Genomic DNA, 21,753 nt, shown 5'->3' with positions numbered 1-21,753 from the left:
CAACTAATATTCAACACTATCAACTAATAAATTATGTATTATTATAAATTAAGATACCTGGCAGTATATAAAATAGCTAAAATTTGCTCCACCTTTACCAGCTACAGCATTAGTGATACTTTTCATATTAATACTTAAATAATCATCATTTTATTATTCTGAAATGGGCGAATCTGCATAATAACACGTTTTAAATTTTTGGTACTTTGAAGTATATTTTGATTCTAATATTTTTACTTGTAACAGAGTATTTCTACACTGTAGTATTGCTACATGCATTTAGCAGTACTTCACCACCACTGCTATTAGATTGTCAGGTTTTAGAAGAAGGAGAGTTTTCCACTAATCTATGTTTCTCTTCCTCTCAGGTGAAAGTGAGAGACGGCCAGCAGATTCAGAGCAGAGTGAGAGCTCTCGACACTCAGTACAGATCTGTGGTTTCCCTCAGCAACAGCAGGTTTTCTCCTGGTTTTACTTTTATAGCTGCTTAGGACTTAATTTACTAACTAACAAATATATACAGTGGATAGAAAAAGTCTACACACCCCTGTTAAAATGCCAGGTTCTTATGATGTAAAATGAGACAAAGATAAATCATGTCTGAACGTTTTCAACCTTTAATGTGACCTATAATGTGAACAATTCAATTGAAAAACAAACTGAAATCTTTGAGGGGGAAAAATGAAAAATAAATACCCTCAAATAACCTTGTTGCATAAGTGTGCACACCCTTAGACTAATACTTTGTTGAAGCACCTTTTGATTTTATTACAGCAGTCAGTCTTTTTGGGTAGGAGCTATTAGAATGGCATATCTTGACGTAGCAATATTTGCCCACTCTTCTTTGCAAAAGCGCTCCAAATCACCTGTGCACAGCCCTCTTCAGATCACCCCACAGATGTTCAATTGGATTCAGGTCTGGGCTCTGGCTGGGCCATTCCAAAACATCAATCTTCAATCTTCACCCTGACTAAGGCCCCGGTTTCAGCTGAAGAAAAACAGCCTCAATGCATGATGCTGCCACCACCATGCTTCACTGTGGGTATGCTGTTCCTTGGGTGATGTGCAGTGTTGTTTTTGTGCCAAACATACCTTTTAGAATTATGGCTAAAAAGTTCTACCTTGGTTTCATCAGACCATAACACATTTTCCCACATGCTTTTGGGGGACTTGATTGGTTTACTTTTGCAAACTTCAGCCGTGCTTGGATGTTTTTCTTTGTAAGAAAAGGCTTGCGTCTTGCCACCCTACCCCATAGCCCATTCATATGAAGAATACGGGAGATAGTTGTCACATGTACCACACAGCCAGTACTTGTCAGAAATTCCTGCAGTTCCTTTAATGTTGCTGTAGGCCTCTTGAAAGCTTCCCTGACAATGTTTCTTTTCGTCTTTTCATCAATTTTGGAGGGACGTCCAGTTCTTGGTAAAGTCACAGTTGTGCCATATTTTCTCCACTTGATGATGACTGTCTTCACTGTGTTCCATGGTATATCTAATGCTTTGGAAATTCTTTTGTACCTGTCTCCTGACTTATGTCTTTCAACAATGAGATCTCTCTGATGCTTTGAAAGCTCTCTGCGGACCATGGCTTTTGCTCGGAGATGCAACTAAGAAAATATCAGGAAAATCCTACTAGAACAGATGAACTTTATTTGTGATTAATCAGAGTCACTTTAAGTTAAGGACAGGTGTGTAATGACTTCTAGTTAACCTGAGTTTGAATGTGATTGGTTAATTCTGAACACAGCCGCAGATTTCAGTTTGTTTTTCTATTGAATTGTTCACATTAAAGGTTGAAAAAGTTCTGACATGATTTATCTTTGTCTCATTATTTTACATCATAAGAACCTGACATTTTAACAGGGGTGTGTAGACTTTTTCTATCCACTGTATCTATACTTTAAACCTCCATCTGTGTTTCTTCATCATTCCTCTCCTCTATTCTCTTCACCTCTCCCCTCCCAGGAGAAAGCAGTTGGAGGCTCAGTTGAGGTTGTTTGAGTTCTTCTATGACTGTGAGGAACTGGAGGCCTGGCTGTATGAACGCTTGTTGAGGCTGCAGACGGCCGGACTCGGACGAGACATCAACCAGATCCAACTGAGCCAACACAATCACAAGGTGGACGGCACAAATACATTCATTAACATACACCTGTCAGGGGGGACAGTGTTGATAAATCATTCCATTAAATTAAAACACTTTATGCTCAATATACGAATTTAATTCCCTCATTTGAAGGTGTGCTGTTTCGCTTTCTTGTAAACAGACGTTTCTGCTTACATGCACCGTTTCTCAGCAAAACACATTTGGTCTCATGCAAGAACCACTTGTGTGAACATAATTCTTTTGGTTTTACAACTGCTCCAGAGCTTTTGTATGAGTCTGCCTTTCTCCACATGGGAAAAACACTGTGAATTTGTGAATCATAATGCCTTGATCTTAATGAATTTGGAGTTTACCAAAATCAGCTAAAATTAGTAATACCTAAAAAAACAAAAAACAAAAGGTAAGTTATTTTGTGTAGCACATTTTATACACAATGGCAATTCAACAGGCTTAAAAACAACATAAAATTTATTAAATTAATACTGAAAGAACAGAAATATTTTTAAAGCATAATAAAAATAAAAAACATTTTTTTCTTTTTGTTTTTTAAAGACTTTATTTACGTATTTTGGCAGCTTCAGTGGGCTAATAGCTAGGAAAATTATCTCACACTGACAGGTGCCTCAGTGCCTTTAAGTACAAGAAGTGAACATCATTAGTGTGACATCAATTAAAATCTGTCTGATTTTTTTCTCCTCCTCCTTTGTGACGTCACTTCACCACGACCGGAATGATTTATCTAAACTTTTTCCTCCTGACACCCGAACGGATCTTTACATAAGCAAATTGATGCAGACAAAATAATTTTCCTTTCATTTGTATTGGGGCCATTAATTCAGTAACTTAATGTGATTTAGTAAATTCAGTAAATTAATCATTCTGTCAGGTTCTGGAGACGGAGCTCCAGGCCCAGGAATCTCTGTACCAGGGAGTTCTGGGTCGAGGTCAGGATCTGCTGTCCAAACAGGGTCAGGTTAATCAGCAAGCCATCCAGAAGTGGATCCGTACACTAAAGAAGCAGTGGAGCCACCTGACCGATGAGGCGACAGGACGCCGCAAAAAACTGCAGGCGGCTGCAGCCATAAAACAGGTAGACAAGGAAATATTTTCATCAAACAGGTAAAGAAAGACCAGGAAGAAAAAAAAAAAAACAAATGGAAGAGGAAGACAAAAAAGTAAATCTGTTTCTCTGAGCCAGTCAATATTTCTTAATGTTTATTTGTATAGGGACAAGTATACAGCATTAACTAAGTATAAAATGTGATTAAACAGTTGTTTTGACTATTGTTCCCTAAATATTTTGCCACAGTAACAATACAAAACGTTCAGTGTAATTTGCAAATTAGCTAGCACCATAGCTAATCTATTGATTAGCACTTCTTCTTGTGCAGTAAAACAAACCATAAATTGTGTTTTTCAGGACTTTTCAAGCCAAAATCTTTAGCTGCCAGCGTTTAGCTGCTGTGTCCCCATAAACCACAACCATGCTTACAGTTATTGAGTGCAGTTGTGGTTTATGGGGACTGGATCCAGGTTTCCTCAGATCCTCTTAGTTTTAATACAACACATGTGTCTTCTTTTGCTCTGTTCAGTACTTTGCAGATGTGGCGGAGGCCAACTCTTGGCTGGGTGACAGGAAGCCACTGCTGACCAACGAGGATCATGGGAAGGATGAGTCGAGCACGACGGTGTTGCTGCAGCGCCACCTCCGGTTGGAGAAGGAGGTGACAGCCTACGCTTCAGAGATAAAGAGATTGTCCAAGCAGGCGAGGAGCGCAGCACAGCTAACAGCTCTGACTGTGAGTTTAGACTCAAATCATACTCTCTGTGTAGTTGTGAGACAAACATGTAAGAACATGTCAGTGTAGTATTTTAGAATTTAAGTGTAGTAGCCTATGTAGGATTTAACGCAAACATGTAACTTAAGCCCCCCGAAAATCTTGTCTTTGCTGACCTCCAGTGGTTTAATGTCTCAACCTGCTGCGGTGAAATAACTATAATGACATCACTATCGGGTATGGTTGCAGGTGCAACAAAGGGTAACAACAAAAGCCTGTTGTTAAGTTACCCTTAAAGATGTCACTTGATGATTTGTATTTCTTAAAACTCGCTTTCCTTGTGTAGGCGGAGACTCAGCAGAGTAAGATGATCCAATACAGCGACTCATCTGGAGAGGAGGAGGGGCCAGGAGCGGTGACATCACCACCACCTAGCGCCAGGGGTAGGAGGGGCTCTGGGAGCTCCCCGTCTCAGAGTGATGACAGCAAGGCCAAGGTCCGCTTCAGATACAGCAGAGGTACTAGAGGTCTGCTCTGTGTTGCCATCACACAGCAGAGAATAATGAGAAATGACAGAAATATTAAACATTAGTTTTTGTTGAGTAAATTGTTAATTTTGTTGCTGTGACACAGAAAGAACATAGTTGATTTATTTTACTTTAAAGTGTATCTGTATACAAAACACTAAAAGAAGACATTCCAGATTTGACTGGATTGTGACTACTGGCTGATTGCATTTCTGGTTAGATGTCATCATTTTTTAAAGCTGATTGAGACAAAGTACTTATTTAAAATTGAAATTGGTCAGTAAGAGATTAATAATATTGGTAATGTAATGCTTTGTCCAGCTCTCTGCTTTTTCCTTACACTTAACCTCTTGTAAGACCTGCAATGAAAGTAACCTCAGGTAGAAAAGAACAAGAAAAGATTATAGATCAGAACCTTAACTGTAATTTACTTTGACTTTCAGGTCAGTTTGTGTGGGATCGTAATGAGATTGTAACAATCATCAGCACTGAAACAGATGGAGACAGAGTTCATGCCGCAGACAGCAGAGGAAACCAGCAGCTCATCCCCAAAACCTACCTGACTCTGATGCCATCTACTGTACGTCAATAATCAATATAATTTAAATAGTATAAATTGTCAATAACTTTAAGCAAATGTCCATTAATATTTGCCTGTAAAGATTAGTTTATTTATATCAATAATAAGTCTAATCGTTGTCAGGCATAATCTAATCTAAAAACCTTATGTCCTCATGTCTTCATGCTGCTCAGGCACCTCCCCCCAAACCACCTGCCTCCACCAATGGGGTGCCAGAAGGCCAGAGCAGGAAGCTAAGTCGCCCCAGGCGCAGACGGTCGATGCGTCGTGGCACAGCTGAGATCCAGACAACATGGCTGCCAGACCCACAGTACCAGAGAGACACCGTGGAGAGCACGCAGGCCAGCCTGGACAAGGACTACAACTTCCTGTACAACCTGGTCAAGGTACCGGGTCAGCATGGGAAATGTAGTTCGATAAAACTGTTTGTGTGGAGATCAAAATCAAGCCATAAGGACATCAGATGGAAAAGAAAAGATGAAGACGCACTTACTTACATTTCCTGATCATTTGTTTTGTGTTTGCAGTCAAAGATGAAGATTCTGGAGGAGACGCTGCGTCTGCATCGATTCTTCAACAGCTGCCAGGAGTTTGAGTCATGGATGGAGGACAAGGAGAACGTCCTGAACACTTTCAGCACTGACGCCGACAACCTGGGAGTTGTTCAGTCTAAATATGAGGTGAACACTTCAATTACATCCTGACGGACTAGGATTTTCATCCTGATGGAAACCAAAATTGTATTAAAATGAGTTTTACAGCTAAAAGGCAACAAGCTCTGCCCTAAAATGGGAAAATAACTGACAATGAAAAGAAAAAAAATGTTCTATTGAATGATGAAAATATGCTTCCTTTATTAATGAGACCTACAGTTACCACGGATCCAATCATTTGAACTAAATGGTGAATCAGTACACAGTAAGATCTAAACGTGGGGAGACAAAATAAGGGAAATAGGAAGGATCTGAAGTTTTTGGGTTTTTTTAATCACACATTTGATCTTTTCTTTTTGGACCATACGACTGGCAGAAAGTGACCTGATAGGATATAAGTCCTAATAGATTCCATTCAGACTTGACTGATTATCTTCTGTAGCGCAGATTTTCACGTTGTGTGTCTGAATTTCTCCAAAACGGTAAAAGGTTTTGAGATCTGAAATTACAATTTATCTTAATTTGTGAACCCTAAAATGTGTTTTTGAAATTACACTACTCAGAATTACTTACTGAAATTTTTAAAGAGGAAAATTCAAATCACATCAACTCAAAGTGATAGTTTTCAAAGTAAAATGTTAAAATTTTAGATTTAGGCTTTATTGACCTCGACTTCCTGTTGCAGAACTTCCTGACTGAGTTGGCGAGTGGGCGTGGCCAGTTGGATGACATAATCAGAATAGCTGATGAGCTGGTGAAGAGCCAACACAGTAAACAGAGAGAGATCCGGGCCAGAGAAAAGAAGGTTTCCAACAGGTACAAACTAAACATGACAACATCTCGTTCTCTCAGAAGTGGTTAACAAGTGAGCTGATGATACTGACGGGAAATTAACTAGAGTGACATACGGAGACAGAATCTTCTAATCAGAGTCTGGTGTCCTGTCCCTTGTGTGTGCAGGTGGGAACGGATCCAGCATATGAAGGATGAAAAAGGACGTGAGCTGCTGAGCACAGCAGACGTGCAGTCCTTCCTGCAGAGCTGCAAGGAGGCTAAGGCTCAGCTGCAGGGTCAGCTGTCCCAGCTCGACACTGTGGACGTGGGCTGCAGCTCCTTCACCCTGATGACAGAGGAGAAGAACCAGGTTCAGGCCCTCAGAGACATCCAGGCCCTAGAGGGCAAGATCGCCTACCTGAAGAGCGTTGCCAGGATGTACGGATCTGATTTAAACATTAGAAACCTCCTTTCTTTTAATTTTAACGCAAAGATTTGAAGAAGAAAAAAATCACATTTGTCTGATGAAACCTGTATAGTCCATGGTGTTATTTCCTGTCTTACAGGAAGCAGGACCTCAGTCCAGCAGAGAGTGCAGCCATCGTAGAGGAGGTTCGGGGTCTGGAGGCTCTGCTGAATCAGGTCTGAGTTCAATTCATCATCACAGACTGAACTGTAGTAGTTACATGTCCTCTGCTCTGTGTACTGACAGACACCAGTCACAGAGTTACAGTGTTGAAGCTGTAAGAAACACCTTCAGACTCCTACTGATGCATTTGATCTATTTATGAGTCTAGTTATGACCATAGACCGTATAAAAGAAGGTCTAAGTAAGTAACCTTTTACTTTTAAGATATGAAGGCCTCTAGTTTCTGCACTTTTCTATTTTTCTGGCCACTCAAAATTCTTGACACTGCTACTTGTGGAACTGTCTAATTTCAGTTCACCATTGTCCAAGTCCATCATAATCTAATATTTACCTTCAGCTGCTGACAAAAGTCTGAAAGAAACACTGAAATGTGTTTACCAAAATATTGGTACGGTATGCCTTCTGCTGGCTTTGATATGTTTCTGTCTCACGTATATTCAGACTCCTGTCGTTGGAGGCTAGTTTTGAGCCATAAAAATATGATTCTGTGAATGATTTCACTGAATTAGTTCAGTCACTTCTTACAGTTGGAACTGTGATACTTTTTGAAAGTTCATCATTCAAAGCAAAATACATATAACTGAATGAACTGAAGGACCTTTAAGCTGACCCCCTTCCAGTCATAAATCACACCAGCTCCTGTTAATACTGTTCTCCTGTTCTGTTGTGGACCAGTTGAAGCATCAGGCAGCAGACAGACAGCAGCTCCTGGAGGAGGCCCGCAGGCTGCAGAGCTTCCAGCAGCAGGCCAAGGAGCTAAAGCGCTGGGCTGTTTCGGTCCAGGAGCGCCTCCTGCAGGAGGAGACGGCAACCGACGTGGCCTCAGCTGTCGCCCTGCTGGAACAACACCAAGAGCTCCAGCTGGAGATGGAGGAGCAGAGTAGCAGGTAAAGAGTGCCTGCTTCTCACTGCTGGCTGAATGTTCAGCAGATACAGAAAAATAATGTCTGATCTCTCTGAAGTATGAGAAAGAAATATTTAGCCCCACAGCAAAGCTCAACATTAATAACCATCGGTGTAAAATATGTGTGTTGTTTTAATAAGTCCACCATGGTTTCTCAGGTTGAAGGAGATGGAGAAGTTGGGACAATCTCTTGGTTCTTCCAATGGGAAGACAGGGAGTGTCGATATCCAACAAACACTGGACAATCTCAAAGCTGATTTGTTCAAGCTTGACAAGATGTGGACCAGTAGGAAGAAGTGTTTAATGCAGGGAGTGGAGCTCCAGAGGCTGAACCAGTTAGGAGATCGGATCGAGGCGGCGCTGTCTGGACACGAAGCCCGACTGAGGGTCAGAGACGTTGGGGTGAGGAGGTTTTACTCTGATTTGTTTTCATGGTCCATCTCCTCAAAAATTCAAAACTATTAGATTTGGTATACATTTTCAGTAAACTCAAGGCACAGAACATACAAGAACATACATGCCAAGTTCAACAGTAAAAATAATGTGTTTTGATAATATATGTGTGTTTATGGATGCAGGACTCGGTGGACAGTGTGCACAGTTTGCTGGGCCGACAGGAGGAGCTGGAAGGTCTCCTGAAGGCTTTGGACCAACAAGTCGAACATTTCACTGAACGCAGCCAGGAGCTCATCGACCAACAACACTATGCTGCAAAACTGTAAGAGAGAAGTGGAGAATTTACCTAGTTAAATATGAATAAAATCACATTAAGGCCACAGAAACCTTTGGTAAAAGTAAAAACATGACAATCATAATTAGAGGAATGAATCTGACACAGAATATCTGAAGTATGTAACATATGTTAGAACTAGAATATTCTTATAAAGAATTATCAAAAATGTACGTTTATGCTATCCTGTATATACATAATTATGACACATCCTTACCCTGGTAGGTGTCACAGCCTGTCAGCCTTATAAACTCCTTACACTTCCTGCCTAACACTGTTGATGTAAAGACAAAAACACAAATGAAATTGTAGACATTTGTAGAAATTTCTAAAAATTTTGTTGAGTCCAACAAACCAAAGCGATCTACCTAACTAGCAGTGATATTGTATGTGTGTAATGCTTTTTTAAAAATATTGAGTTTATCTTTAAGCATCAAGGAAAGGAGCAGGAGCATCCAGACAGCCAACAGGAAGTTGAAAGAGAGCAGCAGGGAGAGGAGGAGTTTGCTTCTGGCCTCAAAGAAATATCAGGTATTATTATGTATTTTACTTTTGTCTTGATGTTTACCCTGATGCCTCGGCGATTCAGATGATCTCATGACCTCTTCCTTGCCCCCTACACCAGACAAAATTCCTCCTTAGTTCAATACAATGGTCCATGAAACTCCACTATGTGTAAAATTAACAGCCAGTTTCAGTCTTTTAGTCAAATATCTGATTATATTTCTGCTTAACTCAGTCATTAGAGAGTGAGTCGTCCTGATGTTTTGTGCTGCAGGAGTTCCTGAGAGATGCAGACGAGCTGCTGCTTTGGATTGAGGAGAAGTTTAAGGTGGCGGAGGACGAGTCATACCGCGACCCCACCAACATCCTCCGGAAGCTGAAGAGACACGAGGCGGCTGAAAAGGAGATGCAGGCTAACCAGGTCTGGCTAGACCGACTGGTTCAGGTAAACCGCTGTTCACTAGTTAATTCAATGACGTACAGTTCATACAGCGCATCTAAATCAACTTCTTCAGTTACTTGACTTTGCTTTCACATTGCATAAATTATATATATTTTCAGGTGGGACAGGAGATGCTTACTGAAGAGCACTACAACAGTCAGAGCATCAACAGGAAGTCTACTCAGCTCAGCAGCCGGTGGGAAATACTTCAAAACAAGATGGCTGACAGAGGAGACAAACTGAGACAGGCGGGACAGCAGGAGCAGCTGATGGATCTGCTGCAGGTAAAACACTGAGAGATTAACTGACTGACTGAGTGAGTTATTCAATAAAAATGTTCTATGTGATTGACTTAGCTAACTAATTGATTAACTGACTGGCCAGCCAACTAGCCAACTCATCAGCTAACTTTAACTGACCAGTGTTCATCTTATGTGACTAATTAAGTGACTTTATTGCTAACTCCCCAACTGGAGGTGATGGATAAGTGGATAAGACACATGCTTTTGGTGTGAGAGACCTGGGTTCATATCCCCACTGTGACGCATCCACCAATGTGTCCCTGAGCAAGACACTTAACCCCTAGTTGCTCCAGAAGCGTGCGACCTCTGATATGTATAGCAATTGTAAGTCACTTTGGATAAAAGCGTCAGCTAAATGAATAAATGTAAATGTAATGTAATTGACCAGCTTTCTAATCACTGCCTCAGGCAACTGGCTAACGTTAACAAAGCAGTTAGCCTGGATGACTACTAAAGTCCCCAACCGACTGATAACTGACTATTAAATTAATTACATTTTTCATACTGCACCAATTCATAACACAAGTTATCTAATTGCACCTTTTCATATTCGAGCAAGTCTAGACCAAGATTTGTACTAACCGGCACAGTTTCTGCTTAGCTGACTGACTGGCTCACAAACTGACTGCTTACCATTAGGCAGGTTTGATTTACATCACATTATGTTTACTCATTTAGCTGATGCTTTTATCCAAAGTGACTTACAGTTGCTACATGTCAGAGGTCGCACGCCTCTGGAACAACTAGGGGTTAAGTGTCTTGCTTAGGGACAGATTGCAGTGTCACCGTGGTGAATTGAGCCCGGGTCTCTCACATCAAAGGCATGTGTCTTATGCGCTGCACCATCACCACCCATGGGCAGTTAGGTTAGCTGGCTGACTGAATTACCAGTTTGCTAACTCACTAACTAACTGAAGTCACAAACTGACTCATTTTAATAATTGACTGAAGCTAGCCAACTAACCAATTTTATTGATTGACTGACTAAAACACTGGCTAACAAACTGGCCTCCGGACTAATGTTAGCTGACTGTTGGTCTAGTAGTTAACGTTACATACTCAGATTGCTAAGTCCACAGTAGCTAACTATCTAGCATTAGCTGACAAACAAACTGTGCAAAAAATAGCTTGCTAATGTTAGCTGACTGTCTGACTAGCTTACTCAAGCGCTGACTGACAAGTTGCTGACTGCCAATGAACTTATCAACTAATCCATCACCCGACTGACTACCTAAGAGCTAAAAAGACTATATTAATATATTAATTATTACATATTAACTGTCTAACCAACTAGATATGTGAGTAACAAAGCCAACTAACTAACTAATTGACTAGCTAGTAAACTAAGCTAACTGACCGACCAACTTGTGTAATTTAGATAGTAATTCAGTGACTGAATGAATCCCTAATGAAATGAGTAACAACTAAAAACTTGTTGGCAAGCAAACCAGCAAACTAGTTGTCTGACTTTTTCACTGACTAGAAACTCACTAATAAATAAATCAAACAATAATTGCCCGGCTCAGCTGACGGATCAGCTTATTAGCAAGTGCAATAACTCTCTAACCACCTAAATAATTTGCAAACTAACAACAAAATTAAATGACTAAACAAGAAGACAGACTATTTCTCACAATATTCAACATTTTATTAACATAGAAATAAACTCTTTCAGAGTTTAACCAGATATCTGTCAGCCTTGATGCTTTTACAATAAAACATATACATTAGGTAAACTGGGTTTTCTGTGTTATTGTAGTTAAAGTCATTCTTCTATCCTCAGGACGCCAAGCTGAAGATTGAGGCCATCCAGTGGATGCTGAACAATGCTGCCAAAGGTCACGATCTCCGCTCCAGCCGGCTGCTTCTGAAGGTGAGGTCACTGAGGCCACACAAGATGTTATACGCTGGTATAACACCAGTCATTTTAAATGGTGATCCAGTCTAATTACATAAAGTAGTTATTGTGGAACTGGCATCCTGTTAGTGGTCAATAACTGCTGTGTTTCTGTGTGAAGGAGCATCAGCAGCTGGAGCAGGAGGCCAAGGAGCTGGCGGAGAAGATCAACTCCATCGTCAGCAGGGCCAAACACCTTGCCTCTAATCACTTTGACTCACAGAGGATCCTCCAGGAGACCGAGACTTACCTCACTCTGTGAGTCCACTATGTATACTCTGCAGAGCAGAGAGCATCTTTGCTAATAACGTTTTTAGCTATGGCTATAGGGATGGCAACGTCAGTCAGTCAACAACTACAGGATGGATTTCTGTCAGATTTTATACAGACATTGTATGGTCTCCAGAAGATGAATCTAACGGACTTGACTTTTCATAGTTGACATGTATGTTATTTAGTGAAATATCTCAAGAACTATTGGATGGATTACCATGCAATTTACGGACATTCCTGCAAAATACCTGCAAAACTAAATTACATTCAGCCATTATGCTGCAGGCATGCCAAAATTTGCCTGAACAGCAACAGCCAACAGTAGTGGTGACAGCAAATGGTGCGGGAGAAAAAATTGAAGGAGTGTGGCTAGCAGGCTTTTTTTGTTTTATCGTACATTTTACATTATTAACCTATGCCACAATCAACATACTCACTCCACCCATATTATACTGCTTTAGCTAACCACATGTTTGCATTGTCGTTGTGAGCATGTTAGCTTGCTGATGTTAGCATTCAGCTCAAAGCAACGCTGTGCCAAAGTACGGCCTTACAGAGATGCTAGCATGGCTATAGACCCTTAGTCTTTTTAAAAGCTGTAATGGTCGATCAGGCATGTAACTGGGTGAAATCAAATTAGCATCCAACCTGTTTTTACCAAGGTTCTTGAAAAAAATTTTGCTCAGCATTTTTTGAATCCAATCATTATTTTCATCTATTATAATTTGGTTCCATTTCAAGTTATTATGCAGATCTAAATCTTCTTTATATTTACAAAGGTGAAATAATGTCAGCAGTTTTTCTGGATCTTCAAAAGCTTTTAATTAATGTCTGATAAAACTGTACAATAGTTCAAATCTTTGTAACCGTCAGTTATTAAAAACAATCCTTAATCAGCTTTCTTGGGGAGTAAAACAGGAATTCAACAGGATTCTGTCCCCTGCCCACCTCTCTTCAGTTTATTTATAGATTTTAACTTACCTGAATCATGAAAACTAACAGTAAAAATAGCAAGAGGAAAAGGAGGAAGATAATTTATCTTAGATTTAGGGGGAAACAAAGTAGATGATATTGGTTTGACATGCTTCGGGTTGCAGGTTCAAGTCTCTCCAGAAGCCTCTGGACCGGCGTCGTGTACAGCTGGAGGCATCCGTGCTGCTGTTTGGATTTTATCATGACGTGGACCTGGAGCTCAGCTGGATCTCTGAACATGTTCCTGCCTCTGGATCTACAGGATATGACAAGTCTCTGGCTGGAGCCATCAGTCTCATGCAGAAACACAAGGTACCGACTTGGTTACAGTTAATTACTTATAAAAGGTCAAATTTTCTCCGATTTTATTTATCTAAAATGCTCAGAATTATATAATAATGATCATGAAAAAGAACTGAAGTGTGATTTGTGAATTATAAAGGTGCATTTTGCAGGTATATCTTCAACTTTACAATTCAGAACAACAGCTTTAAACAAAGAGAAATCAGTTTTTCTGCCTGTGTGTGTTTGTTCACCTAGGAGTTGCAGGCGGAAGTGAGTGCCCACCGAAAATACCTGAATCATGTCCTGGAGAAGGGGCGGAGCCTGGCCAAATCCAGCAAATCAGACGGAGAAGAAGTGCTCCATAGGTGCCGTTGTGTCTCTCTTCAGAGTGAACTGTGCAATTTACCGTTGCATTTTATGTCAGAATTTTTCTGTTATCCTTGATACATGACTACGTGGACTGTTTGCTGCTTTTTGCAGGTGCAGGCACCTGAGTGCAGAGTGGGAGGAGCTAGAAGAGGCCTGCAGCAGGAGAGCAGCTCACCTGAGCAAGGCCATCACCAGAGAACAGGTAAGAGTGTTAAGACTACACAGTATCATGATATAGGCCCGTCCCGACAGATGCAGAGTGTCGGCATTGAAAATGGCCGTTGGGCGCAACAATTGATCATTATATCCTGTGTAGTGTATCATGGAGGACAAAAAAACAATGCCTCACGCCATCCCAACAAAAAGAGTTCTCAGAATTTTTTTGCCTTCCACCTCAAATTCCACAATGTTTTCTCTGTGATGTTGATCAATAGGAACAAAACACAGCCAGTTCTGACACCGTTGTTTATTTACATTCCTGTTCCAGGAAGTTGATGACATCACTCAGGTCGTGAAATACAAGAAGCTGTTATTGGTCGGAGACGATATGATTTTATAATCGTCTCATCTGACACAGTGGCCATCTGAAAAGACAAAAATATTGTGTAGTTTGCACCCGGCATTAGACTTTGCCCTCCATCAACAAAGCCCTTAATAACAAGGCGTTTAATACCAAAGTTACCTCACTAGCTGAAAGAGAGAGAATGGTTGGTCTGGTCTGCTAAACGTGTGCATTTGAGAAAGTGTTTGGTTTGGAAGCATTTTGTGAAGATTTATCTCTAAATGTGAACTGTCTACAGCTGCTGTTGGATTGCTCAGAGCTGGAGTCCAGGCTGACTGAGACACTCACTGTGGTGAACACCGAAGACTATGGCAAAGACCAGCTGGCCACGCAGAGTCTTATTACCAAACATCAGGTATAGTACCCACTCTCCCCAGAGATCTAGACTAAACAAAAACATTAGAGGAGCTCAAATAGTTCCCTGTGGAACTCCTTGTCAAAATCAAACTGAATTCTGGAGATACAGGTATTTTTACTTTCTATTTGTCCACTTTTCTCCCTGCATCTTATGTGTAGATTGAACAATTGTAGAGCTTATTTTCCAAAACATGTCCACCTCTTGTGATTATATGTTTTAAACAAATATTTTTAACAAACAGCATTCAAGCAATGTATGATGGGGAAATATGAAATGTGGCAGCAGGTATATCTGTGGACAGTATCCTGATGATTCTGTTTTTGTAGGTGTTGGAGGGCCAGCGGGAGGTGCTGGAAGTGGAGGTGGAGGAGTTAGGAGACCAGGTGGAGCAGGCGTTTCAGAACTGGAGCCTAGAGGAGCTCAGCAGGCCCTACAGTCGCGTCAGCAGTCTGAACCAGCAGCTGCAGCACCAGGCTGCTCTCAGGTAAACCTTTGAGGATGCAGAAGCCATTCATCTCTGATGCTGTAGTCTAGACCTCAATAAGCTCTTTCTATGAACCTGCCCACCTTTGTGTCTCCTGTCAGGGGTCAGAGGTTAAAGGAAGTCCTCCATCTCCACGAGTTCAGACGAGAGTCATCAGAGTTGGAGGATTGGATGAGCCAGCAGCAGCAGACAGCAGAGTCTCAGGACCTGGGCAACGACTACCAACATGTTCAGGTTACATCTCATTAACAGGATCCTGTAGCAAAAAGAGTCTCTGTCTCTGTACCTATGTGATGATGATCAGCATGTAAATCAAACAGCTACCAGCATGGATTTATATTATTATTTTTCATATTAAACATGTTTGAAAAAAATATATAAGAGCTCAATTTTATATCAAGATAATGTGATAGTTCACAAGCTCACAAGAAAACCATTTATCTCAAGAAAATTAGAAAATGAAAGTCATGAATGGTAAGACACCTTAAAAAATGATTAGGGTAAAGACGGTGAAGGTCACTTTAAAGTAAAGAGTTTCTATGTTTTTGGGGGACATTTCAGTTGCTTCGTGGAAAGTTTGAAGGTTTCCTGAAGCAGCTGGAAGTCGGAGAGGAGAGACTGCAGAGCTGCAGTGACCTGGCTGCTCGACTGATCCGCGACAAACACCCACAGAGTTCTACAGTCAGAGAGACACTGCAGCAGCTCAGGTACTCTTTACATCCACATTAGCATTTTCTAAAGGTGCATCAAACACACTGAAATGCCAGAAACGGTAGAAAAAATCTGACCTTTTTGTTTGCTGTGCACATGAACCACAAATTACCGCCATTTCCACCCTAATAGCTTGCTGCAGTTTTCAAAACGTTACTTGTTGTATAGAGATAATGTGTCAAGAAGTTTTAATAAATGTGGGAAGGAAGGAAACACAGGGGAAGAGTTAAAGTAAGGGCTTCAGGGGTAGATGCAGCTTTGTATTTGACTTCTATCTTCTTTTTTTCTTTCTTTCTGTTAATTCTGACGTTGTTTGCAGTGCATGCTGGGAGGATTTGAAGGGTGTGGCTAGGGAGCGTCAGGATCAGCTGCAGAAAGCCGAGGAATGTCACCGCTTTTACCAAGACCTGACTGACTCACTGACACTCATACAGGTACTGTATCAACACATCACATCCATCCATCCGTCCATTTGTCTATACATACATACATGCAGTATAAATCTTTCTCTCCCTCTCTGTAGGAGCGACAGAAGAGCATCCCTGACGACGTGGCGAAGGATTTGCGCGGAGTGATGTCACAGCTGAGGAAACATGAAGCTCTGCTCCATGAGCTGGCTACCACAGAGCAACAGGTACAGACAGAGAGAGATTAATCAATCAAAAATCAAGATATCCATTTCTTTCTTTTTTGACTGTAGCCCTTCTTCTGAGCGCAGTTTCCTTTTGTTTTATCTGGAGCATCAGAAATTAAGGTTTTTCCACCACATGCTCTGCCATACTCCTAGCAGCTGTAGAAACTCTGATACTATGGTTGCTCCAGAGCCATGTAGAGAGAGCGTTACATCATCTCTGTTCAGTTTGAATTCAAGTGGCTTTATTGGCATTACTGCATACAATAACAACAAAGATCTGCATTGTTTTAGTTGGGAACTACTGGCTGAAAACATTTTATTTTATAAGCTGATCATATGTTTTAGTTCATCTAAAGTGTACTAGTAAAGTAACTTATCACTGTAGCTGTCATATAAATGTAGTGTAGTAAAAAGTACAATATTTCTCTCTGAGATGTAGTACAATAGTATAAAGTATCATAAAATAGTATACGCAAGGAAAGTACCTGTACGTCAAAATTTTACTTAAGTATATTATTTTAGCAAATGTATTTAGTTAATTTTCATTTTGGTTTTGTGGTGATACGGGCTAAGAATTCAACTCAGGCCAGCTTTGGCCCACTGTTGGCCCACTTCTGCATGTCTTTCATTAAAAATCTAGCATGTGTGCAGCAAACTGTTGGAATCAAGCTGTTTTGGGGGCGAGCAACTCCGACTACCTGGAGAGGCCCAGTCAACCAAAATCTCCCCAATTAATTTCTTAACTGAAAGACACACAAACTGCTATAAAGATTTTGAGAAGAAAACTGCTGTTTTGGAGATTGTATTTGGGTTGGGGGGTGGGGAGAGATAGATAAAAATGTAACTTACCCATAAAAGGAATGACTGAGATACGAAAATAAAAGAATTCACCGGACTTTATTTGTGAAGTAGAAATTGATCTGTCGTTCCTTGGAATGGCTTCTGACGTTTAGGCATTAAACCCTCAGCATGTTTCCTGTAAAGATTCTTGTGGATGGTCACACAGTTATTTAAAATGATTTGTGCTGGGGAACGATTAAAATTGCATTGTTATGCGCAAAATTTAATAATAAATTCTAAAGTAGTGTATTGCGCACTTTTAATTTAAATGTACTGCTAAATACACAAAAGTGCAATAACGTGGTTTGCAAACACTTTAAACAAATAATGTGTTTTTTTACTAGCAGTATTCCCTTTAGTAGCAATAAATCTCAACTTAAACATTAATGTAATCAAATCAAATATTAAACCAAAGCTGTTTGCCACTGCCAGGGCATTACCTTTTATCTAGCTTGTTAAAACTTGTTAAAGTGACCATCAGAGTCCACTTTTCTTGGATTTTTTTGAACACGTATCAGCAAAAACATTTTCTTTTATCAGGGAGCAGCAGAAACAGTCTATGTTCAGTAGCAGGTTTCCCTGTAGGTGAAGTGGTCGAGTCCAAGGTTAGCATGTGCGTTTCCGTGAAACTGTTGCGGTTGACCTCACCCGCTGCCGAAGTTGAATTGTGTTGAACTTTTTGTATGCGACGCGCAGCACAAATCGTCGGAAGAGAGACTGATCCTCGCTGTTTGTGAGTTTCCAGAATCTGAATAGTTATCAGGACATTACAGGAGGGAATTCACATGGCAGAGCATCCCCGCAAAACTAGATTAAGGCCTTTCGGGTAAAGTATGTAGCCTATAATTTTTATTTAAGTTAAATAGACACAGAATCAGTTGCCATGGTTACTCTCAACAGAGCGCCTGCCGTTTACTCGCGGAGCGCTGTCTTCTCCCACACGCTGTCTGCCTGCCTCCCTCCGCTGCTTGTTTGGGTGGCTGATTTGCAGGCTGATCAACATCCTGCTCCTCCTGTGACAACTGGTTTGACTGTATGTGTATTCAGAGCCAGTGAACAACGAACTTTCACAATAATAATTATTTAAAAAAAATGTGTTAATGTGTGATAAAATAATTGTCGGCGTTAATTAATTAATGCGTTAACGCGATAATAACACGTTAACTTGCCCAGCCCTAAACGTGATGTATGTATTCTTTGTGTGTTGCAGCTGCAGGAGCAGCTGGATTCCGCCAACTCCATCCTGGACCTCTGCACGCCTCAGTTGAAGCTCCGCCTACAGGAAGTGCAGCAGAAAGTGGTGGAGCAGTGGGAGGAGCTCCGACTTCACGCAGAGCAGAGGGAGGCGGAGCTAAAACTGGCATGCCAGAGATACCTGTTCCTCAACACGGTGAAGACGGACGGATGAATGATTTAACACGATTAATAATCAAGCTTCTCTCAGATCTTATCAGTGTGTTTTTGTGCTCTCCAGGTGCAAGATTACTTCCTGTGGTGCAGCCAGCTGATTGGTGCGATGGCTGCTGGGGAGACCATCAGTGACGTGGCGACCGCTGACCTCCAGCTGGCCCAGCACCAGCAGCTGTGGGCCGAGATGGAAGCCAGACAAGAGATGTACCAACAGGTTCTGGACATGGGAGAAGAGCTACAGACACAGGACAGGGCCAACAGGAAGGAGGTGAGGAGGAGAGAGGATGGCTGTTTTGGTACTGGTCTGGTGTCAGTGGTGTTTAACTGTTTGTTTATGGGTCTTCCAGGTGTTGGAGAAGCTGGAGGCTCTGCGGGCAGAGCGAGACAAATTGGAGGAGCAGTGGAACGAGAAACAAAGCTGGTTAGAAACTGTTCACCTGGAGCAAGTCTTCTACAGAGACGTTAACAGCATGGACAAAACCTCCAGCTCACAGGAGGTACATCTCTAAAGGGAATGACAAACATCACGCTCAGTGTCTGATCAGAGGTAAAATATCTACTGTGTCTCCACAGATCCTGTTGCAGAACAGCACTTTGGGAAACACAGTTGATGAGACAGAAGGTTTGATCAAACGCCATGAAGCTTTTGAGAAGTTGCTCAGCTCGCAGGAGGACAAGGTCTGTGTGTTTAATCTCTTTTCCTGTACTACAATGTACAGCTGCAACTAACCATTATTTTCAATATCAGTCATTTTTTCCATTTACTCAATAGTCTGTTAGAGTCAAGGGGGGTATTTACCAAATGTCTTGGACTTGGACTGGAAAAATGTGGACACTTTTATGGATAAGTGGTGGATTTAAGAAGTAAAGGCCTCTGCAGGCCTCTGTGTATGGTATCCAATAAGAATGGTTACACACAGAAACCTTGCACACTGAGTATGATGCTTTTTATTATTCTATTCGAGACAAAATGGGAGTCGTCAAGCGGTGAGTCACTCTCTCTCTGTGTGCCGTCCTCATCCTCTTCCTTGTTATCTTCCATCTGAATATTATCTGACTTGTTGGAAGTCTGAATTATGAAATAAATACTGTGCTTTTGACAGATGGGGAAAGGCACAGAAAATCAAACCCGTTTGGCAAACCTTAATGATGGACAAAAGCTTTGAAATCAGTGTGTAAGCATGATTTATATAACATGGGGTTGTATTTATTTTTAAACGTTTGACAATTTTAGACGAAAAATATGGACTTGATGTGCTCTGTTGGTCACAATTTGTTGGTGCTTAAAAACCTTTGGTCCATGTTAACTTACTCGACCCTCTAGAACTGGACTCTCTTTTGTCATCTGGTACCGCAAACTCTTTGTTGAACAGCCCTGCTTTAGATGATAACGGTCCTTTAACTTACAGTAAGGTGCTGCAGTGTTCATTTAAATCTTCCCTCCTTCTGTTGGGTCCAGTTGTTCTCTCTGAAAGAACTAGACAAGCGGCTGAAGAAGCAGCTGAGCAGAGAGAAGAGCAGACGGGTCCAAACTAAACTTAAGGCCCTCCTCCAGCGGCGTGATAGGATCAAGGAGCTGTCAGTCAAACGCAGGGAGGAGCTTGAGCTTTCCAGGATGCTGTGTATCTTCAACCGAGATGTTGCAGAGGTAACCAACTAATCAGTCAGAGACTCTTCATCCTTGTTTGACAATATTGTCAAGTATGGTTTTAATGAATAAAATAAAATTAACTGAAGCCAAATAACAATATCTCAGAATTGTTTCAGTTACATTTATTGCTGTTAAATTCTGAGAAGTTTCCTTCTATTTTTCTTGTCAGTGGGTTTTTCTGTTACAGCTGCAGCCTTTCTGTTTGTTTTAAATGATTACCCATCTGTTTGTTAGGCTAAGGAGTGGGTGTCTGAGCGGATACAGAAGATGGCGGAGGACGGTAAAGCAGACCTCAGCAATCTGCAGGCCAAGATGAAGCTTCTCCAGAAGCATCAGGTGTTTGAGGCCGAGATCCTGGCTCACAGCGAGATCATCAGCTCTGTACTGCTAGTAAGTAGAGAGGAGATGTGGTTTGATGACATTAGATGAGGTAAAAGAAAGTGAGGTTTGATTGAATAAAATTGTGAGATGACAGAGACCTGATTTGACTAGATAAAATGAAGCGAGATTAGATGAGGTCAAATGGGATTAGAAAGACACGAGTCTCTTATGAGATATGATGAGATAAAATTAACAGAAATGTGAGACAACAAATGTGACTTATATTATACATACAGTATATATATAAAAGATAAGAAGGTAGTACAGATATTCAATTCAATTTTATTTATATAGCACCAAATCACAAGAACAGTTATCTCATAGTGCTTTTCATAAAAGAGCAGGTCTAGACCGTACTCTGTGATGCTATTTACAGAAGCCCAACAATTCCCACCAAGAGCAAGCACTAGGCGACAGAGGCAAGGAACCTAAAGAGGCAGAAACCTCGAGCAGAACCATGGCTCAGGGTGGGCGGCCATCTGCCTCGACCGGAGAGAGAGAGAGAGAGCGAGAGAGAGAGAGAGAGGAACAGAGAGAAAAAGAGAGGGCTGGAAGGAGAGAGAGAGGGGAGGGAGGCAGCCTACACAATATACACACACAGAGGTACAGACAGTAAAGGTAATGTTGCTATAGACTAAATGAAAAATGGTCCAGATATTTATAGTAGTGTTAATGATAATAATCGTAATGTTAATGATTATAATAACAATAATAACAATAGGACTAGTAACAATAGTCGTTGCAGCAGAGGGTGTCGAGCAGGAACACGGGGGCAGCAGGTGACCCGCAACCACAGATCCAGACTCCACAGCTCTAGAGCCAGAAACACCTGCAGGAAGTGATAGGAGGAGAGAGGAGAGGGACGAGAAAACACAAGACTACCAGAAAGGGGAGAAGTTGTGTTAACATGCAATAATGGGATGAGGTTGCATACAGAGGGAGAGAAAGTAGAGGAGAGAGGAGCTCAGTGCATC

General features: G+C 41.2%; 1 protein-coding gene across 2 annotated transcripts in view; it reads left to right on the top strand.

Annotated features, from left to right (window-relative positions):
• Window positions 1-21,753, top strand: part of sptbn5 (spectrin, beta, non-erythrocytic 5) — a 65,431-nt gene that overhangs the window by 16,026 nt on the left and 27,652 nt on the right. For both annotated transcript variants that reach the window (XM_038729087.1, XM_038729088.1), the window contains exons 13-46: window positions 369-457; window positions 1,968-2,121; window positions 2,996-3,199; window positions 3,702-3,908; window positions 4,234-4,405; window positions 4,858-4,994; window positions 5,168-5,380; window positions 5,522-5,674; window positions 6,333-6,463; window positions 6,608-6,859; window positions 6,988-7,063; window positions 7,746-7,957; window positions 8,133-8,376; window positions 8,553-8,692; window positions 9,136-9,235; window positions 9,483-9,653; window positions 9,770-9,934; window positions 11,736-11,825; window positions 11,971-12,107; window positions 13,220-13,406; window positions 13,635-13,744; window positions 13,860-13,950; window positions 14,549-14,665; window positions 14,995-15,152; window positions 15,254-15,386; window positions 15,714-15,859; window positions 16,183-16,297; window positions 16,387-16,497; window positions 18,548-18,727; window positions 18,812-19,015; window positions 19,095-19,244; window positions 19,321-19,425; window positions 20,207-20,395; window positions 20,633-20,788. In XM_038729087.1, the coding sequence (XP_038585015.1) occupies window positions 369-457; window positions 1,968-2,121; window positions 2,996-3,199; window positions 3,702-3,908; window positions 4,234-4,405; window positions 4,858-4,994; window positions 5,168-5,380; window positions 5,522-5,674; window positions 6,333-6,463; window positions 6,608-6,859; window positions 6,988-7,063; window positions 7,746-7,957; window positions 8,133-8,376; window positions 8,553-8,692; window positions 9,136-9,235; window positions 9,483-9,653; window positions 9,770-9,934; window positions 11,736-11,825; window positions 11,971-12,107; window positions 13,220-13,406; window positions 13,635-13,744; window positions 13,860-13,950; window positions 14,549-14,665; window positions 14,995-15,152; window positions 15,254-15,386; window positions 15,714-15,859; window positions 16,183-16,297; window positions 16,387-16,497; window positions 18,548-18,727; window positions 18,812-19,015; window positions 19,095-19,244; window positions 19,321-19,425; window positions 20,207-20,395; window positions 20,633-20,788 (5,199 nt within the window). The remainder of the gene's footprint in view (window positions 1-368; window positions 458-1,967; window positions 2,122-2,995; window positions 3,200-3,701; window positions 3,909-4,233; window positions 4,406-4,857; window positions 4,995-5,167; window positions 5,381-5,521; window positions 5,675-6,332; window positions 6,464-6,607; window positions 6,860-6,987; window positions 7,064-7,745; window positions 7,958-8,132; window positions 8,377-8,552; window positions 8,693-9,135; window positions 9,236-9,482; window positions 9,654-9,769; window positions 9,935-11,735; window positions 11,826-11,970; window positions 12,108-13,219; window positions 13,407-13,634; window positions 13,745-13,859; window positions 13,951-14,548; window positions 14,666-14,994; window positions 15,153-15,253; window positions 15,387-15,713; window positions 15,860-16,182; window positions 16,298-16,386; window positions 16,498-18,547; window positions 18,728-18,811; window positions 19,016-19,094; window positions 19,245-19,320; window positions 19,426-20,206; window positions 20,396-20,632; window positions 20,789-21,753) is intronic.

This window comes from Micropterus salmoides, unplaced genomic scaffold, assembly GCF_014851395.1.
Source record: "Micropterus salmoides isolate LMB-PRFRI ecotype aquatic unplaced genomic scaffold, ASM1485139v1 Ms_hic_scaffold_19, whole genome shotgun sequence".
In the NCBI taxonomy this organism is placed as follows: Eukaryota; Metazoa; Chordata; class Actinopteri; order Centrarchiformes; family Centrarchidae; genus Micropterus; species Micropterus salmoides.
This window is presented reverse-complemented; position numbering and strand designations above follow the sequence as displayed.